The sequence below is a fragment of the Anguilla rostrata genome, chromosome 12 (assembly GCF_018555375.3).
Source record: "Anguilla rostrata isolate EN2019 chromosome 12, ASM1855537v3, whole genome shotgun sequence".
Lineage (NCBI taxonomy): Eukaryota > Metazoa > Chordata > Actinopteri > Anguilliformes > Anguillidae > Anguilla > Anguilla rostrata.
The window spans coordinates 41,014,443-41,034,442 of record NC_057944.1 but is presented as its reverse complement, the minus strand read 5'-3'; the positions used below and the strand labels follow the sequence as shown (position 1 = coordinate 41,034,442).

The 20,000-nt window shown below is 51.6% G+C and overlaps 1 protein-coding gene across 7 annotated transcripts in view; it reads left to right on the top strand.

Annotated features, from left to right (window-relative positions):
- rsrc1 (arginine/serine-rich coiled-coil 1) overlaps positions 1–20,000 on the top strand; it is a 136,558-nt gene that overhangs the window by 41,700 nt on the left and 74,858 nt on the right. For all 7 annotated transcript variants that reach the window (XR_010324665.1, XR_010324664.1, XR_010324663.1 and 4 more), the window contains exon 5: positions 13,374–13,410. Coding sequence is in view for 1 of the 7 variants with exons in the window: in XM_064303328.1 (XP_064159398.1) it covers positions 13,374–13,410 (37 nt within the window). In the remaining 6 variants the exon portion in view is untranslated. The remainder of the gene's footprint in view (positions 1–13,373; positions 13,411–20,000) is intronic.

The window sequence follows — 20,000 nt, the reverse complement described above, 5'->3', positions numbered from 1 at the left end:
GGGTGTGTGTGTGTGTGTGAGTGTATGTAGGGGGTGTGTGTGTGTGTGTGTGTGTGTGTGTGTGTGTGTATGTAGGGTGTGTTTACACCCCTGGCTTTTCTCTGAATGCTGGGCAGGGCAGTGTTTTTGTTTGGTTCTGCCCTGAAGAGTAGTGAAGAGGACAGAGTGTGACTCTCAGAAAGGCAGGATGGTATGAATAATGAGTGTAAAGGAGATGCAGTCCCTCTCTCTCCAGGTCCCACTAAGTTCAACACAGTTTTTGTGAGGACTTATCCTGGCTGTACTTTAGTAGGGGAGAGCTGGGATGATCACCCTAATCTAATTAGGGTTAAAGCAGCCCATGACTGCACGCTGGCCACCAGACACCTTACTGTACAAATCCTGTTTGCATCAGAAAAATAAGGCTGTCATATTGATTATTCAAATGAGAGGCTTAAGACTGACTACCCCTCGTCCTGCTGCCCACAGCTGTTAGGCCTCAACGGGAGGGAGGGAGGGAGGGAGAGAGGAGAGGGCAAAGAGAGAGAGAGAGGCAGAGAGGGAAAGAGTGATGGTGAAGAAAAGAGGATAGGAAGGAGAGAAAATGTATATTCTGGTGGTAATTCATTTTTATACTTTAAACTTCCTCTCATTCCTTATTCTCATTCAGAAAATATTTGAGTTTTGAAAATCTTATTTTGAGTTATGTTTTACAGAATTTAAAGTTTGAGTTTTTTGCAGCGGTTGTCTGGACACGGAGAGAGTGATTGGAGGGAGAGGGAGGGAGCAGAGTCTGCGTTTTTTAATCTGGTCACGGAGATTAGTGTGAGCCGACCGGCTGCTGGGAGATAAAGTGCTGGAGTGGCACGTGTTGCTTTTATTTCTGATAAAAGCTTCATTAACCGTCTCTCTTTCTTTCTCTTCATTTTGTGTTGAATAGACGCAGTCACCCTCCCCAAACACAGCTTACCAAACCAAAGGGATACCCCCTCTCTCCCTTTTCAGGACCACCAAGCCAACCCCGTGTCAAATCTTTACACACTATTACACAATTAGCCTTAATATGTTAAACACTAGACTTAATTATCCCTGTTTGGGTGAAGCCTGTCATTAGCCAAGAGGCTTGTGCTCTCTGTTAGAAAGTAAACGCACTGGGCCACTGTGTCCAGCACTGCAGTATTTGTGCTGTTTCATGTTGTTGTTAGCACATAGCCAGAATGCTACCACACTGCACCCCTTAGCGTTCTATTTGAGAATGTTCTGAAGCTCTGCGTTCTATCTGAGAATGTTCTGCAGCTTAGTGTTCTATTTGAGAATGTTCTGCAGCTTAGTGTTCTATCTGATACTGTTCTGCAGCTTAGTGTTCTATCTGATAATGTTCTGTGGCTTAGTGTTCTATCTGAGAATGTTCTGCGGCTTAGTGTTCTATCTGAGAATGTTCTGCAGCTTAGTGTTCCACATGAGAATGTTCTGCAGCTTAGTGTTCTATCTGAGAATGTTCTGAAGCTTACTGTTCTGCATGAGAATGCTCTGAATGTTCTGTGTCTTGAAAAAAGAAGTTCTGGGTACTTTTCAAACAGAAAAAAACTGCTTCGGCTTTGAGATTATCACCTTGGCCAATGAAATGCTGCATCGTAAACTGCTAAATCATATTGAAGAATTAGGTTTTTGCAGATTTATTTTAGAAGACCTACCATGATAGAATCTGCTTTGCGCCATATATTCACACTTTAGCTGCAGGATGTGAACCCTCCAATCTTCTCTGCTCTTAGACCAGGAGAGCTGTTCTGAACTTGAAATCACACTTGAACAGTTCTGGCTGGAGAGACATTGCCCATCTAACAGAGGTTCACAAATAGCAGCAAACAAGCAGACAGTGCAGGATGAGTGTTGGGGTGATTGGGTACAGGGCAAGTGTTAGGGTGTTTGGATACAGGGCGAGTATCGAGGTGTTTGGGTACTGGTTGGGTGTAGGGGTGTTTGGGTACAGGGTGGGTGTTGGGGTATTTGGGGTGTTTGAGTACTGGGTGGCGGTAGTGGTGTTTGGGTACAGAGTGGGTGTAGGGGTGTTTGGGTACAGGGTGAATGTTGGGGTGTTTGGGTGAAGGGTGGGTGTAGTGGTGTTTGGGTACAGGATGGGTGTTGGGGTGTTTGGGTACAGGGTGAGTAAATGGTAAATGGACTGCATTTATATAGCGCTTTTATCCAAAGCGCTTTACAATTGATGCCTCTCATTCGCCACAGCAGTTAGGGTTTTAGGGGTTAGGTGTCTTGCTCAAGGACACTTCGACACGCCCAGGGCGGGGTTTGAACCGGCAAACCTTCGACTGCCAGACAATCGGTCTTACCTCCTGAGCTATGTCGCCGTGAGTATAAGGGTGTTTGGGTGAAGGCTGGATGGTGGGGTGTTTGGGTACAGGGTGAGTGTTGGGGTATTTGGGTGTAGGTGATTGGGTGGGGCCTGTGGGTTGAAAGAGACACTGATTGCTGCTGTTCGCACAGTCGTGCAGCAGGCTGTGATTACCCATTACCAGAGCAACGGGCTCAACGAACAAGCTCAACAAACGGGCTCAACTAACGAGCTCAACGAACGGGCTCAACTAACGAGCTCAACGAACAGGCTCAACTAACGAGCTCAATGAACAGGCTCAACTAACGAGCTCAACGAACAGGCTCAACTAACGAGCTCAACGAACAGGCTCAACTAACGAGCTCAACTAACGAGCTCAACGAACAGGCTCAACTAACGAGCTCAACGAACAGGCTCAACGAAATAAGTGGCGTAAACGGACCGACTCTGCTCTCCGTGTCATCTTCCCCTCATCCTCTCATTCCGCCCTGAGCGTCTTTCTCTCTCCTCTCTGCTGTAACTTTTTTCTTTTTTCCTGTGTACGTGTGAGAGAGACAGAGAGAGAGACAGACAGACAGAGACAGAGAGAGAGAGACACAGAGACAGAGAGAGAGAGACATAGAGACGGAGACAGAGAGAGAGAGACAGACAGACAGAGAGAGATAGAGAGAGACAGAGAGAGAGAGACATAGAGAGAGAGAGACATAGAGACAGAGAGAGAGAGACAGACAGACAGAGAGAGATAGAGAGAGACAGAGAGAGAGACATAGAGACAGAGACAGAGAGAGACATAGAGACAGAGAGAGAGAGAGACATAGAGACAGAGAGAGAGTGAAACGCTCTGGCTCTTTTCGGGCCCCGGGGTGCACGGGGTGGAGTGGGGGCTCTTTTCGGGCCCCGGGGTGCGTGGGGTGGAGTGGGGGCTCTTTTCGGGCCCCGGGGTGCGTGGGGTGGAGTGGGGGCTCTTTTCGGGGCCCGGGGTGCGTGGGGTGGAGTGGGGGCTCTTTTCGGGGCCCGGGGTGCGTGGGGTGCGGGGCGCAGTCGAGCCGCTGGATTGAAAGTGATTACCTTGTTAACTCCTCACCGTTACCAAACCAACGGTCGACTTGATTTGCAAATGAATTGGGCGTTTTTCTCCCCCTCCTCCTCCTTTTCATTTGGTGCCAGATCATCTCTTTATGCGGCAGCTGCCGCTCCGCGCCATTGTTTCTGCGCCGCGCCCGCGGTCGCCGTGGAAGCGGGAGATTCCGGCGGCCGCTTCAATGCCAGCATCCCCCTGCTCCTCGCGCGCTCTTTGTGCACAAGTGTTTCAATCTACAGAGTTTGAAAAAATTGTTTGGGAGTGATATTGTTCGGGTCCGATAATGGAGGTTTTTTGATTAGTGGAAGTTATAATTGGAGGGAGATGAAAAGGACCCGGGCTATTGATGGAGCGGAGAAATTGATTGCCGTCGCTTTCTCTGTCTTTAAGAGCTTTGTTACCGTCCCCTCCCCGCCCCCAAAAAAAGTCCATTTTCTTTAAAATGTATCTCTCAAATGAAATCTGCCTCACCGCTGAGACTGTGAAGGCACTCAATCGCAGGTCTGAATGCTCTTTATGCCCCCCCGCTGTGGGGTGTGTGAGGGGGGGGGGGGTGTGGGGTGTGTGTGTGGGGGTGTAATTTGTAAGGCTTTGGCCCGGCTCTTACGTGGTGCAGCCCTGACGCAGGCTCTGTACTACTACTAGTACTGGTTTACTACTGCATTAGTACTACTACAGTCATAGTACTGCTGCTTGTACTCCTGCTTTACTCCTACTAGTTACCAATATACTACTAGTGTAGTACTGCTTTATTGCTACGTCTGGTCTCTCGGTCCCTCATCCATCATCGCTTGGTTGCATGCTGATTGGGTGGTAGCTAGGAAGCATGCGTGCTTATTGGCGTAGCTAGGCATGATACTCTGTTGGGCAGTAGCTATGGAAGCATGGTATGCTGTGACCTGATTGGGCAGTAGCTAGGGAACCGTGGTATATTGTTCTCTGATTGGGCAGTACCTAGAGAAGCGTGGCGTGCTGTGCTCTGATTGGGCAGTACCTAGGGAAGCATGGTGTGCTGTGATCTGATTGGGCAGTAGCTAGGGAACCGTGGTATATTGTGCTCTGATTGGGCAGTACCTAGGGAAGCGTGGTGTGCTGTGCTCTGATTGGGCAGTACCTAGGGAAGCATGGTATGCTGTGCCCTGATTGGGCAGTACCTAGGGAAGCGTGGTGTGCTGTGCTCTGATTGGGCAGTACCTAAGGAAGCGTGGTGTGCTGTGCTCTGATTGGGCTGTAGCTAGGGAAGCGTGGTGTGCTGTGCTCTGATTGGGCGGCAGCTAGCGGAATGGGGGCATGTGGGGAGCGCTGACCCCAGATCAGGCCTCAGCAGTGTCCTGATCCTCCTTCATTATTAAACACAACTCCGTTTGTCTGACTGAACTATTTATGGGCTATAAAATATCAAACGCAGCCTCTGTGCTCCAGAAAGCCTGTTATAGCAGAGGTGAAGGCAGGCATGGGGAAATCTTAAATCCTGCTTTTTCCTCTCTGACGCCTCTTCACCCTGCTGAAGCGAAAACAGCATTTTGGGCTTTTCCTGGGGTAGCACCGTCCTGTCGGGTCCTGAGGCTGAAATGGGGGGTGGGGGGTGTGGGGGCAGAGCTGGGGTGGGGGATGGATCCTGATCTCATTAAAGACATCCTGCTCACGCTTCACTCTTGTGTGGGTCTTTTGTGCCGAGCGCTCCAGCCAAAGCTCGACCGATGTTCATTTATCTGCCCCCCCCCCCCCGCCGATAGCAGCTTAACAGGAGAATGAAAAGCGATGGCAGCATTACACTCAGGAATACATTTTCAATTTCACCTCCCCGCCCGTTAGCTCAGTGCTGCCAGGATGCCAATCAGAGCAGGTCCAGAGCAGAGGGCCAATCAGAGCGGTCAGCAGAGGCAACAGGGTCCAGAGCGAGGCCAATCGAGAGCAGAGGGCCATCAAGCGGTAAGGCAAGGGCGGGTCCAGAGCAGAGGGCCCAATACAGAGGCAAGGTCCAGAGCAGAGGAGAGCACAAAGCGTCCGAGCAGGCCGGGTCCAGAGCAGAGATTATTTCTTTTATTTTCTTTAACCTTTATTTACCCAGGGTAGGTTCCCTGAGCATGGATGCTCTTTTGCAGGAACGCCTTGCTTCACACTCATACGCATTCATACCTGGGAGCTGCCCAGTACAACCACAATCCTCTATTGTTGGCCATTGAGCAGCTCCACTGGAGGGAGAGAACATTTTTTAGCTAATTAAATCAGGGGATGATTAGGTGGCAAGTTTTTGCGAGAGCCAGATCTGGGATTTTAGCCAGAACACCGGGGAACCCCCTACTGTTTGCGATAAGTGTCATGGGATCTTTAATGACCACAGTGAGTCAGGACCTCGGTTTAATCAGGCATCTCCTACAGCACAGTGTCCCCATCACTGCACTGGGGCATTGGGGTTTATTTGACCAGAGGGAAGATTGCCCCCTGCTGTCCCACCAACACCACTTCCAGCAACAACTCAGTATTCCCTGGTGGTCTCCCAACCAAGTACTAACCAAGCCCCCACTTGCTTAGCTTCAGCCAGTCGGCAGGAGCAGAGTGCGTGGTGGTATCAGAGCAGGTCCAGATCAGTGCTGGCCAATCAGAGCAGGTCCAGATCAGAGGGCCAATCAGAGCGGGTCTACAGCAGAGGGCCAATCAGAGCAGGCCTAGAGCAGAGGGCCAATCAGAGCAGGTCCAGAGCAGAGTGCCAATCAGAGCGGGTCTAGAGCAGAGGGCCAATCAGAGCAGGTCCAGAGCAGAAGGCCAATCAGAGCAGGTCCAGAGCAGAGGGCCAATCAGGGCGGGTCCAGAGCAGAGGGCCAATCAGAGCAGGTCCAGAGCAGAGGGCCAATCAGAGCGGGTCCAGAGCAGAGGGCCAATCAGAGCAGGTCTAGAGCAGAGGGCCAATCAGAGCAGGTCCAGAGCAGAGGGCCAATCAGAGCAGGTCCAGGGCAGAGTGCCAATCAGAGCAGGTCTAAAGCAGGGGGGATGAGCGGCTGCTTGGCCTCTCCCTGCCTCTCATTTCTCTCTGTTTTTCTTCTCCTCTTATTTGATAACGGACTGACGGCAAAGTTTTGAAAAGAGGGAGTTTATTGTCAGACGTGGCGGATCAGTCCGATAAGTCACTCCATCACATCACGTTTTTTAATAAGTTTTTTCCCGGAGTTTATCGGGTGTGTAGCGCCGTGTGAATGCTCAATCACACGCCTGATGAGGCGTGAAGTAGCCTGACTGATGTCTTCTTCATACCGCCGCTGTGGCCGCCGCTCTTCCGCTCTGAGATTGACAGACAGCTCGTATATAACAGCCCCCCCCAGGGCCGGTGTTCTTTTATTTATTCGGAAAGCGCAGCTGTTCCCTGTTTTGACAGGGATGTCACTTTGGCTCGGACTGGCTGTCACGTGCATGACAGGCCTGGGTTCCCTGTGTCAGGCCATTGCCAGGCTGTTTCCGGGCTGTTTCAGGGCTGTTTCCGGGCTGTTTCCGGGCTGTTTCCGGGCTGTTTCCGGGCTGTTTCCGGGTCGTTGCTGGGTTGTTGCCGGGCTGTTTCCGGGTCGTTGCCGGGTTGTTTCCGGGCTGTTTCCGGGCTGTTTCCGGGCTGTTTCCGGGTCGTTGCCGGGCTGTTTCCGGGTCGTTGCCGGGCTGTTTCCGGGTCGTTGCCGGGCTGTTTCCGGGTCGTTGCCAGGCTGTTTCCGGGTCGTTGCCGGGCTGTTTCGGGCTGTTTCCGGGCTGTTCCGGGCTGTTTCCGGGCTGTTTCCGGGTTGTTGCCGGGCTGTTTCCGGGTCGTTGCCGGGCTGTTTCCGGGCTGTTTCCGGGCTGTTGCCGGGCTGTTGCCGGGCTGTTTCCGGGTCGTTGCCGGGCTGTTTCCGGGCTGTTTCCGGGCTGTTTCCGGGTGTTCGGTTGTTCCGGGCGTGCCGGGCTGTTGCCGGGCTGTTGCCGGGTTGTTTCCAGGTCGTTGCCGGGTTGTTTCCGGGTCGTTGCCGGGTTGTTTCCAGGTCGTTGCCGGGTTGTTTCCGGGTCGTTGCCGGGTTGTTTCCGGGTCGTTGCCGGGTTGTTTCCGGGTCGTTGCCGGGTGTTTCGGGCTGTTCCGGCTGTTTCCGGGCTGTTTCAGGTGTTTCGGGCTGTTTCCGGGTCGTTGCCGGGCTGTTTCCGGGTCGTTGCCAGGCTGTTTCGGTCGTTGCCGGGCTGTTTCGCGGTCGTTCGGTTTCCGGCGTGCGTTGCCGGTCGTTGCCTGGCTGTTTCCAGGTTGTTGCTGGGCTGTTTCCGGGTCGTTGCCGGGCTGTTTCCGGGTCGTTGCCGGGCTGTTTCTGGGTCGTTGCCGGGCTGTTTCTGGGTCGTTGCCAGCCTGTTGCCGGGTCAATCCTCAATCCTTTACTGAACCAAACACTCCCCCTTTACTGAACCACACACTCCCCCTTTACTGAACCACACACTCCCCCTTTACTGAACCAAACACTCCCCTTTACTGAACCAAACACTCCCCTTTACTGAACCACACACTCCCCTTTACTGAACCACACACTCCCCCTTTACTGAACCAAACACTCCCCCTTTACTGAACCACACACTCCCCCTTTACTGAACCACACACCTCCCCTTTACTGAACCACACACTCCCCCTTTACTGAACCACACACTCCCCCTTTACTGAACCACACACTCCCCCTTTACTGAACCACACACTCCCCCCTCTTTTAGTGGGACTCTTAATATGAAGCTAATGAGTGTGAAAAATGAAATTGATGTAAATCTTTAAAAACAAAATATCCAGTTTGTCTTTGTAAAGTGTGGACAGAAGACCCTCTTTCTGCGCTGTGGTGTGGATGTGTGTGAGGTTAAAGGGTTCATTTGAGGGGCGCTGTATTTTGGCGGGCTGGATGTTGGGGGGGGGGGTGGATATGTGAACTCTGGGGAATTCATACATAAATTCATTAACAGTCAGCAGTCCTGCTTTTCCTGGTTTATCTTCATCCATCGATATGAAAGAGGGATTACATGGCATTATTATTGATAACACAATTCTCTTATCATATTTACACATGTCGGGTCAGCGGGGCCAGAGATAAATCGATGTAAAAAGCGCGTCGGCTGCTGGGCGGCTGCTGGGCGGCTGCAGAGCGGCGTCAGGCCTGCGCACACGCGCGTCTGGCGGGCTGACGGCTCGGGGTTCGGGGTTCGGGCTCGGGGTTCGGGGTTCGGGTTCGGGCTCGGGCTCGTTACCACGCAGCGCTAATGCTAATGTATGGCTGATGAGCGCTGTGCTAATGGGGCTCTCTGTTAGCTGGAAATCAAATGACTGGCTTTGCATTTTAAAATCCTCCACTCCTCCATCCACTGACTAAAGATATTCATCTCCGCCATGTCCAGTACGGGCATGAGAATGAAGAAGAGAAGAGAGAGAGAGGAGAGGAAAAAACAAAAGAAGCTGAAACCCTAATGCAATTATTCCAAACCTGACCACAAATGACAGTTGGTGTCTGGAGCTCTGTCTGTAATTAATTGTGTGCTACCTGCTACCAGGGTGGAGATGAAAGGAGCGAGGGGGGGGGGGGGGGGTGATGAACATAATGGTGGCCTTCGGAGGGAGAGGATAATGATGAGGATGAGGGCCGGGAGACCAGGCGTGAGACTGTGGGCCTGGAGCCGCGCCCGCCCCCCCTCCGCCGCCCCCCGCCCCCCCGCCGGCCCGCGCCAGCCCCCCCGGACATGACGGATATCCAGACGTCTGCAGTCCTCCAGTATTGAGTGCTGCAGGAGCCTGCATTACACCGAGCTCTTTTAACACTTTGACTTGTTTGTCCTCTTTTACTTAATTAAGTGGGAATAAATAATGAGGCCTTTTTACCGGAACATTAAAGAAATAAACGATTTTTTTAAACTCACGGTTCTTTCTGTCTTTTTCTCTCTCTCCCTCCCTCTCTCTCTGTTTCTCTCTCTCTCTCTCCTCCTGTCTCTTTTTATTATTCTGTCTACTTTACATATAGCTTGTTTGGTGCTTCTGCTGTGCGACAGTCTGTGCTGTGATGTACTGTTATGTCAGGTTCCCTGCCTGGCGCAGGTCTGGCAGTGGTGTATTAGACTCATGTACAGGGTGTTAGCTGGCTGTGGCGACAGGTCTGGCAGTGCTGGTGATGTCACTGTGTCATGTGACCAGGGTGGCTCACTGGCTCTGGCGGCAGGTCTGGCAGTGGTGGTGATGTCACGGAGTCATGTGACCAGGGTGTCTAGCTGGCTGTGGCGACAGGTCTGGCAGTGGTGGTGATGTCACGGAGTCATGTGACCAGGGTGTCTAGCTGGCTGTGGCGACAGGTCTGGGAGGGGTAGATCAATGTAGCTGCAGGTCTGTGGACTCCCAGTGTAAACTTGCTGCCAGTCTCCTGCAGCTGGGGTCATGTGCCCCCCCCCCCCCCCCGACCTCAAGGTCAGCAGGAATCAGCCTGACTGTGGCAGTGTGGTAACCATCATCTCTATGACAACTGAGCTGCTGCACAGCACTGAAGTCCATCATCTGAGCAGGAGACAAGAGAGCAGACCCATTTATCAGCCGTGTGTGTGTGTCCGACTGTGTGTGTGTGTGTGTGTGTGTGTGTGCGCGCATGTGTGCCTGTTTGTGTGTGTGTGTGTGTGTATGACACTGCAAGCTCTTATCATTGCCTGTGTGTGTGTCTGTCTGTGTGTGTGTGTGTAGAGGCAGTAACCCCCCCCCCCCCCCATCATGGTTGTAGGAGCAGTGCCCCCCCACCCCCAGGGGGGGCTATCTGTGTCCTGCCCTGTCTCCAGCAGCAGTACTATCTGCGTGGCTTCAGCTACAAATTGGATGAACAGCCCCTGACACTTCTTCAATATTATTACATTAAACCAAGTGGATTTTGATTGATAACCTAATATTGGGCTAATGCAAAACATCAATCATGGCAAGTATATTAATTATTTAATATTACAGACTAATTCAGAAATCAATGTAGCTGCATGGAGGCTGGTGTGCGTGTGCGTTGGGGGGGTGGCGGGGGGTTGGGGTGTTTAGGACTGTGTTCCCTAGTGACCTGCAGGCAAAGGATGGTGCTTTTATTTTGAAAAAAAGAAAATGACAAACAGGGGAAGAAATGAAAAGAAGCTGTACGCGGGTGTTTCTGCTCGATACAGATCTTTATTCATTTGCCAATAATCCGCCTATTTTCCACTCCAGTGCCATTTTATCAGGTTTCAGCCTTATAATTGAATTAGGACTCCTGTCTGCAGGGGGGAGGGGGGGGGGCTGTGCTAATATTGATGAAGTCATGACAGGGATGGCCATGGTAACTGGGGAGAGAGACGAAGAGAGAGAGACAGGGGGATAGACAGGGTTAGGGAGAGGGAGGGGAGGAAGAAGGGGGAGAGAGAGAGGTTCACAGGGAGAGGGCAGGGAGAGTGGGAGAGAGAGGGGATGGAGAGATGGACAGAGAGAGGACGGAGGCAGAGGGAAGGTGGAGAGAAAGGGGAGGAGGGAGATGACAGGGGAGAGAGAGAGGACAGGATGGCAGGAGGAAGAAGTGGGGAGAGGGATGGAGATGGACGAGGGAGAGAGAGAAGTTAGCTGGAGGAGTGCGAGCTCCTTTCTCAGGCAGTTGTTTGAGGATAGGCCCCGCCTTCTCACCTGCACACCTCACCCCGCCCCCTTGCCCCGCCCCTTCCCAGTGCGTGTCCTGTGAAATCGTTTCATTAGGGGATTACACCACACTGTCACTACGGTAACCAATGTCTGCCTCTTCAATTTGTCTTGAGCCGTCATGTATAATAAATGTGCCGGTTTGTTACTCAGATTGTGATGTAATTAAAACTAGATGAAGTTTTTCTTAAGTGGTCACATGCAGCCAGCTGAACGAACGGCTGAGCAGGGGATTAACAGCTCGCCCCCCACCCCCCCTTTTTGTTTCTGGGTTGTAAATGAAAAATGAAAATGAGGTTGGTGTCCTGAGGTGCCGACAGGCCCCTCCCTGATGTACTGGAGTCTTGAATCCTCAGACCGGGAACCTTTATCATCAGCGCTGTGTTTCTGGGGAGGGGATTGATCGTGGCGCCCTGGAGGGGGGCTGTAATTTGCAGGAAGCTGGGTACTGCTGATGGGGATGTGGGGATTGGTAGAGTAATTTTAGAGATGGTGTAGGCTTTCATTGTGATGCTACTGGGCCATTAGGAGATCTCGCATCAATACACCCCTCTCTCTCTCTCTCTCTCTCTCTCTCTCTTTCACTGGTTCGTTCTCTCTTTTTTCTGTCTCTCTGATTAAGGGACCTGCCACAACCAGAGTAGGAATATTAACATGAGTGTGCGTGCGAGTGTATGTGTGTGTGTGCGTGTGAGTGTGTGTGTGTGTGTGTGTGTGTGTGTGTGTGTGTGTGTGTGTGTGTGTGTGTGTGTGTGTGTGGTGTGTGTTGTTGTGTGGTGTGTGTGTGCGTGTGTGTGTGTGGTGTGTGTGTGTGTGAGTTATGTGGGTGGTGTGTGTGTGTCTCATGTTGAGTGTGTGTGTGTGGTGTGTGTGTGGTAGGGGTGATGTTGTTGCTCTTTGATATGTAATAATTTGAATGTGAAATGCATTATTATTTATGCAATTTGCTCTTTTAATCGCTCCTATCTCTTCTGGGCTGTCCATGCTGTTTAAATGACTGTCAATGCATCTATTTTATATCATTCCCTTTGTGTTTGAGCTGCCACGCTGCTGTAATAGCTGCTGCATCGTGGTTTCCATATCATTTCATTCTAGTTTTGTGTGAATGTTTCCCTCACTAATTAACCCTGTCCCCTTCTGAGCCAATCACATGGGTCCCCTTCTGAGCCAATCACATGAGTCCCCTTCTGAGCCAATCACATGGGTCTCCTTCTGAGCCAATCACACGGGTCCCCTTCTGAGCCAATCACACTGGTCCCCTTCTGAGCCAATCACACGGGTCCCCTTCTGCGCCAATCACACGGTTCCCCTTCTGAGCCAATCACACGGGTCATTGGTCACCCTTGTTTGGGCGGATGCATAATTTAACTATGAACTTTTGTCAGCCAGCAGTTCGTTTTGAAAGAGGCGCATGAGGAGAGTGTGTGAGGGTGTGTGTTGCCCTCTGGCTTCTTTTTTATATCTGCTTTAGGAGAGCGTAGAGTACTCTGTGTAAGGAGAGTGTAGAGTACTCTGTGTGTAAGGAGAGAGTAGAGTACTCTGTGAGTAAGGAGAGAGTAGAGTACTCCGTGTGTAAGGAGAGTGTAGAGTACTCTGTGTGTAAGCAGAGAGTAGAGTACTCTGTGTAAGGAGAGAGTAGAGTACTCTGTGTGTAAGGAGAGAGTATAGTACTCTGTGTGTAAGGAGAGAGTAGAGTACTCTGTGTAAGGAGAGAGTAGAGTACTCTGTGTAAGGAGAGTGTAGAGTACTCTGTGTGTAAGGAGAGAGTAGAGTACTCTGTGTGTGAGGAGAGAGTAGAGTACTCTGTGTGTAAAGAGAGAGTAGAGTACTCTGTGTGTAACACATGCATGCACACACACTCACAGGGACATGAGCACTGTCACACACACACACACACACACACACACACACACACACACACACACACACACACACACACACACACACACACACACACACACACACACACACTCACACACACACACACACTCACACACACACTCACACATGCACACACACACAGTCATTATCGTTATTGTAATGGACGCAGAGAGGGGTTGAGCCCTCTTCATTGCTAAGAGCGATTGTTTGTTGGCTTCTAACACTGTATTAATTGGACAGAGAAGAAAGGGCCTTTTGAACAGCGCAACAGTCCCTAAAAAAAGCCTAATAAACTGCAATTATCAGCTATACAGGAGCCAGAGCCAGAGAGAGACAGGGAGAAAAGGGTGAGCAGGTTGCAAATGCTTTTTATTTAGAGACAATTAACCAGCGGGGTTTTATTTACATTTAGGAAATTTGTTCTTCTGTTTCAGGGATGGCGGAAACATCAAAGCCGGATTAGAACATCTGGTAAGTTCTCATTTTCTCTGCATTTGCATGGTCTTTGATTTGTGCCTCCCAAACGCGGCTGCAGAGTGGGCTTTGATTGCTCTGTCCCCTGTCCCCGTGTCTCCCATCGGGCCACCTGGCTTTCATATCGCACTGGCTCTCTCTTTCATTCGCCCCATCCCCCTTTCCCTGGGAATTCTCCCTCTCTCTTCCTTTCTCTCTATCTCTTTCCCTGTCACTCTGTTTCTCTCTCTCTCTCACTTTCACTCTCTCTCCCTTTCCATTTTATTCTCTCTCTTTCTCTGCCTTTCTCTCATTCTCTCACTTTTACTCTCTCTCCTTTCTCTCTCCCTTTCTATTTTTCTCTTTCTTTCTCTCTTTTTGTCTTTTGTTCTAAATGACTTTTTGATGTGAAGATGAAATGGGTTAGGGTTAGGGTTAGTGTGTGGGAATGGGGGAACAGAGACTGCAGATTTTTCCTCTGGTGTTGATTTGGAGCCACGTTAACTAATATTCTAACACACACACTCACACACACTCACACACACACACACACACACACACTCACACACACACACACACACACACTCACACACACACACACACACACTCACACACACACACACACACTCTCACACACTCACACACGCACACACACACACACATCACATCGCGCACACACAACACCCATTCGCACACTGCACCGCCACACACACACACACACACGTCTGTGCAAACAGGCACGCATGTTACAAATGCACATATTAACCTCACAAAAAGCACCTCTGGAATTCTGATTGGCTCGGACTGATTTGGTGCGTTTATGTCATCAATAAACTGCACGCAGGACATTTACAGAATCTGTGTTTTGCACGAATATTCTTGTGTTTTGATAAAAAAAACTATTTTTGTCGTAATATTGAAACTCACAATGATGGCTTAATAAATGTCTTCACAGTTTAATTATGACATTTGCAACAGAAGTGGGATGAAATAGGCGAATATTTTAGCATTCCGATCAAAATGATTATTTGCCATAAATAAGCCCTTGGAGCAGGTTTCTCAGGCTGCAGTGGCGTAGGCAGAAATACGTTTTTGGGCTGGCCTGTGACAAAGTGGGTACGATGACTAGGTGGGTTTTCTTGGAATCCATTTTCCACACACGCTGTGCCCTGTTCCAGCGCTCCCTGGAGCTAATATTCTGACTCTGCTGGATTCCTAACGGCAGTGTGGTCATCCTTCTGATGCCGGATTTCCACCCAAAGCGTTTCGCCGCGTGGTGTCGCTGGTAATGAAAATGACGGCGTGAGAAGTTTGAAATCTGATCAGTTCCCTTCCGGTGTCAGTCATTTTGAGAACCAGAGGGGACTCGTGTCGTTAGCTTCCTGTAGGCTACGGCATGCAAGTAGCTACTTAAAAAATAAAAATAAAAGACGTACCAAATGAGACCTTGCAGGTAGTAACCTAAATACATCTGCAAGAACTTCAACTGACACCACTGAAGAAAAGTGATTCCACGGTGGACTCTAGTTTTGGAAGCCCTGGCAGCTTGTCTTTTTGCTTTGCTGTATCTAGGCTCCTTAACATCTGCCATCGCAGCAGCTAACCAGCAACAAGCACTGAAATCTGATCAGAAACCAGAAGCTCTGCAGCCACGCCCACCCCTCCCCACACACAAAACAGCACCATGCCCAGAAACGTCCAGAAATGCCCCAAACACATTTTAGAACAGCAAATACAGGTAAAAGGTGCACAAATTCGGCTAAAGTGTGTAAAGACTTGAGATTGCTAGTGCATCATAGATATGCCTTAAGCATAGTTATTTTATAATATTTTCAGTAATCAGATAGTTGGCTATATTTTTCCGTTGAGTTGAGTCTGTTTGGGATAGGTCCTCCTGTGTGACTGGTGGTGAGTGTGTGTGAGTGTGTGTGGTGAGGAGGCTGGTGTGTGTGTGAGTGTGTGTGTGAGTGTTGTGTGGTGGTGAGGGGTGCTCTGTGTGGTGGTGAGTGTGTGTGAGTGTGTGTGAGTGAGGGTGCTTGTGTGGTGGTGTGTGAGTGAGGGGTGCTCTGTGTGGTGTGGTGGTGAGTGAGGGGTGCTCTGTGTGAGTGTGTGGTGTGTGTGGTGAGTGAGGGGTGCTCTGTGTGGTGTGTGTGTGGTGAGTGAGGGGTGCTCTGTGTGTGTGTGTGTGGTGAGTGAGGGGTGCTCTGTGTGTGTGTGTGTGTGGTGAGTGAGGGGTGCTCTGTGTGTGTGTGAGTGTGAGTGAGGGGTGCTCTGTGTGTGTGTGGTGAGTGAGGGGTGCTCTGTGTGTGTGTGTGGTGAGTGAGGGGTGCTCTGTGTGAGTGTGTGTGAGTGTGTGTGGTGAGTGAGGGGTGCTCTGTGTGAGTGTGTGTGTGAGTGAGGGGTGCTCAGTGTGTGTGTGAGTGTGGGTGAGTGTGTGTGAGTGAGGGGTGCTCAGTGTGTGTGTGGTGAGTGAGGGGTGCTCTGTGCCCTGTAGGTCAGGTGAAAGTGGGGTTCACTTGCTCAGCTCGCAGTGCAGAGCCCCAGAGCCGCGGGGACGCTGTTAATCTTTAATGTGGGACATTTCTGCGTTCTCTCACTCTTTAATGCCGGTCACAGGCCAGCAAAGTTTTTTTTTGGAAGAGGAAACTCAAATTCCAGGAGCCTTTTTCCTGGGATGAATTATGGAGGAAGGTCATGGTGGGGTCATGACTCTCTGGATGTAGAGCCCCCCCCCTCGCTCGCCCCCCCCCACACCCCCTCCCTTGCCAGTCTTATGCAGACGGCCCTAATTGAATCCCAGGCATGTGCACACCTGTGAGGAAGAGGACGGGCTTTGTCCTCCTCTTCCTCCTTAACTGCTTCTGCCTTCTGTGCTTTATGGGGGGAGGGGGGCTGGGTGAGCGGTAGTGTGTGTGTGGTGTGTGTGGTTTGGTGCTGGTGTGTGATGTGTGTGTGGTTTGATGCTGGTGTGTGGTGTGTGTGTGGTTTGGTGCTGGTGTGTGGTTTGATGCTAGTGTGTCTGTTTGCTGGGGACATTTGAATCTCTTCTTTTTGTTGGGAAACTGACTGGTTTGGAGTTTGTGCTGCTGTTCCTGAGGGTGCAGCGAGAGCCAATGAGCTGTGTGTGTGTAAAATATTACTTACAGTGCCTTGTTTGGGACAAAGACATATGCTGTAAAGAATGGTTTTGTTGAAAATGGTGTGGAAGAAGTTGACTGGCCCGCACAGAGCCTTGAGCTCAAACCCACCCAACGCCTTTGGGATCACCTGGAAAGCCAAGGTAGAGCCAGGCCTAATCGCCCCATCAGTGGGTAAAACAGCGTTACATGCTCAATGATATCAGTCATATCTGTATTGGCCAATAAGATTTGAAATCTGACTCATCCCTCTCCCCCGTCTTTACTTAAAGAGGTTAAAGCAAACTCTTTATGTGGGCTACCGCACAGGTCAAAGGTCACAGGTCAGAGTGGGTGACCCATGGTCGAGTGGGCCCTAGAGAGTGTGTGTGGTGTGTGGTGTGGGGGGGGGGGGTGTGTGCGTGTGGGGGTGTGGTGGGGGGGGTGCGCGCCGCGTTGTGTGTGTGTGTGTGGTGGGGGGGGTGTGTGCGTGTGTGGGGGGGGTGCGTGTGTGGGGTGTGTCGGTGTGTGTGGGGGGTGTGCGCGTGCGTGTGCGTGCGTGCGTGTGTATATCTGTGTGTGTAATGGATGTGCTGATCTGTACGGTATGTGTATTTATGGAAGTGTTTGAATGTGTTTGAATGTGTGAATATTGAGCAGCTGGATTTATGGGGTTTATGCTCTCAGCTGTATATTGCCAGCAGGCTGCCAGGATTCTGGGGTGCAGGAGACTCTATTAAGATTGGGGATGGGGGGCTGTAAATAAATCCCCCCTGCTGCCCCCAGCACTCCTAACTTTCACCACCAGATCATCCCACCACATCCTGCACCTAACCCCTACCTAACCTCACACATCACTGCTCCTAACTCCTCACCTCACTGCCTACCCTGCCTAACCCCTGCAACTCACTGTCCTACTACTATACTCTGCTATTAACCCCTACCCCTAACTCTCTACACTACTGTCCTTAATCTGCTAACCCCTACCCTACCCTACACATTTACTGCTCCTATATGCTCCTCACATCCTGCACTCTAACCTACCCTAACCCTCAACAACACTGCATCCTAACGCTCACCAATCACTGCTCCTACCCTTCACACACATCCCTGCTCTAACCCCTACCCTGAACTCCTCAACACATCACTGCCCCTAACCCTCACACACTCCTGTCCCCCTACCCCACTCACACACTCCTGCACCTAACCCTACCCCTACCCTCACAACATCACTGCTCCCTAACCCTCCACACATCACTGCACCCTAACCCCTACCCCCTAACCCCTCACACATCACTGCACCTAACCCTACCCCTAACCCCACACACATCACTGCTCACTAACCCCTACCACACACATCACTGCACCCTAACCCCTACCCCTAACCCCTCACACATCACTGCTCCCTAACCCTCACACACATCACTGCACCTAACCCCTACCCCTAACCCTCACACACATCACTGCTCCCTAACCCCTACCCCTAACCCCTCACACACATCACTGCTCCCTAACCCCCTACACCCCCTAACCCTCACACACATCACTGCACCCTAACCCTACCCCTAACCCTCACACACATCACTGCACCCTAACCCCTACTCCCTAACCCCTCACACATCACTGCTCCCTAACCCCTACCCCCTAACCCTCACACACATCACTGCTCCCTAACCCCTCACACACATCACTGCACCCTAACCCCTACCCCCTAACCCCTCACACACATCACTGCACCCTAACCCCTACCCCCTAACCCCTCACACACATCACTGCACCCTAACCCCTCCCTAATCTCTCACACCACACGCTCCCTAACCCTCACACACATCCCTGCACTCTAACCCCTACTCCCTAACCCCTCACACACATCACTGCACCCTAACCCCTACCCCCTAACCCCTCACACACATCACTGCTCCCTAACCCCTCACACACATCACTGCACCCTAACCCCTACCCCCTAACCCCTCACACACATCACTGCTCCCTAACCCCTCACACACATCACTGCACCCTAACCCCTACCCCCTAACCCTCACACACATCACTGCTCCCTAACCCTACACCCCCTAACCCCTCACACACATCCTGCTCCCTAACCCTCCTCCACACATCACTGCTCCCTAACCCCTACCCCCTAACCCCTCACACACATCACTGCACCCTAACCCCTCACACACATCACTGCTCCCTAACCCCTACCCCAGACTGAGGTGTTTGCTTGTGACTGTGATGTCAGTGTGAGGATGTGTGTATTCTGGTGACTGTGGCTGGGGGACTCTGCTGCTCAGTTGATTGTGTGTTTAAGTTCTGGCTTTTTACAGTAAGGAGGTTTGTGAGTGAACCTTACTGCTTGTCTGTGTTTAGTTTTGAAAGTGAAGGTGATCTCGGGAAGTAAACGTGGAGCGGATTTAGCTCTCCGCTCCGGGAATTCCAGCCTTCTCTCCTCTTTTCCGTACGCGTTCCAGGTGTTCCAGGAATCAGTCCGTCGCGTTCAGGCAGCGTCAGAGGCACCGTCCATCTGCTTTGATTGGACGGGCTATTCCTTTTGCGCATTGTGATCATCTGCATTTACGGAAGCACTTGGTGTAAAAGGCTTTGCCTCGTCTGGATTCAAACCCACAGCCTCCTGTTATTAGTTCCCAATGCTGATACCACAGTGCCAGTGAGAGAGTGCTGTGTGTGTGTATGTCCTTTGTCGATCTCGACGCACCCCTCATGCTGAGGGTGGTATGGTGGAATGGTGTCACGGGTTCAAATCCCAGGTGGCTGTGCCGCTGTGGAACCTGAGAACATTCCGTCTCGGGCCGTAAGGGCGGAGCTGAAAGGAGAGCCGCTCGTTAGACTGAGGACCGGGCGGAGGGTAATTAGGGCAGAGATAATGACCGGGCTGGCCGAGCGGGATGGGGGGGTCCTGTGGAGTGGGGGGCCACAGGCAGCTGTTCCAGCGCAGCACTGCGCTCGGCCGGGGCACGTCGGGGTGAGGAGTTCATGGGGGTGGGGGGTGCAGGGGTGGGGTGGGGTGCGGGGTGGGGGGGAGGGGCAGGTTTATTGACTCATGCAGAAGAAGCAGTCAGAGGGTGAATTATGCACTGAGCTCCAGCGTGATGATGTGATACGCGGAGGAGAGCGGGCTCGGGGGGGGGTGGGGGGGCCACATGGGGGCCGCGCTGACAGACACCCAGGGGCCTCGGACCCACAGGTGTGCTTTCCACCACTCATTTATCACTGCGCTAAACTGCTCACCTGTACACACCTGCGCCACAGCCACGCCCACCACAGTCACAGCCACGCCCACCACAGTCACAGCCACGCCCACAACAGCCACAGCCACGCCCACAACAGTCACAGCCACGCGCTCCCTTCCACAGCCACCGGAGACCCGAGTGTGTGAGGGTGTGTGTGTGCGAGTGCGAGTGTGTGTGTGTGTGTGAGGGTGTGTGTGTGTGTGCGAGTGCGAGTGCGTGTGTGAGGGTGTGTGTGAGTGCG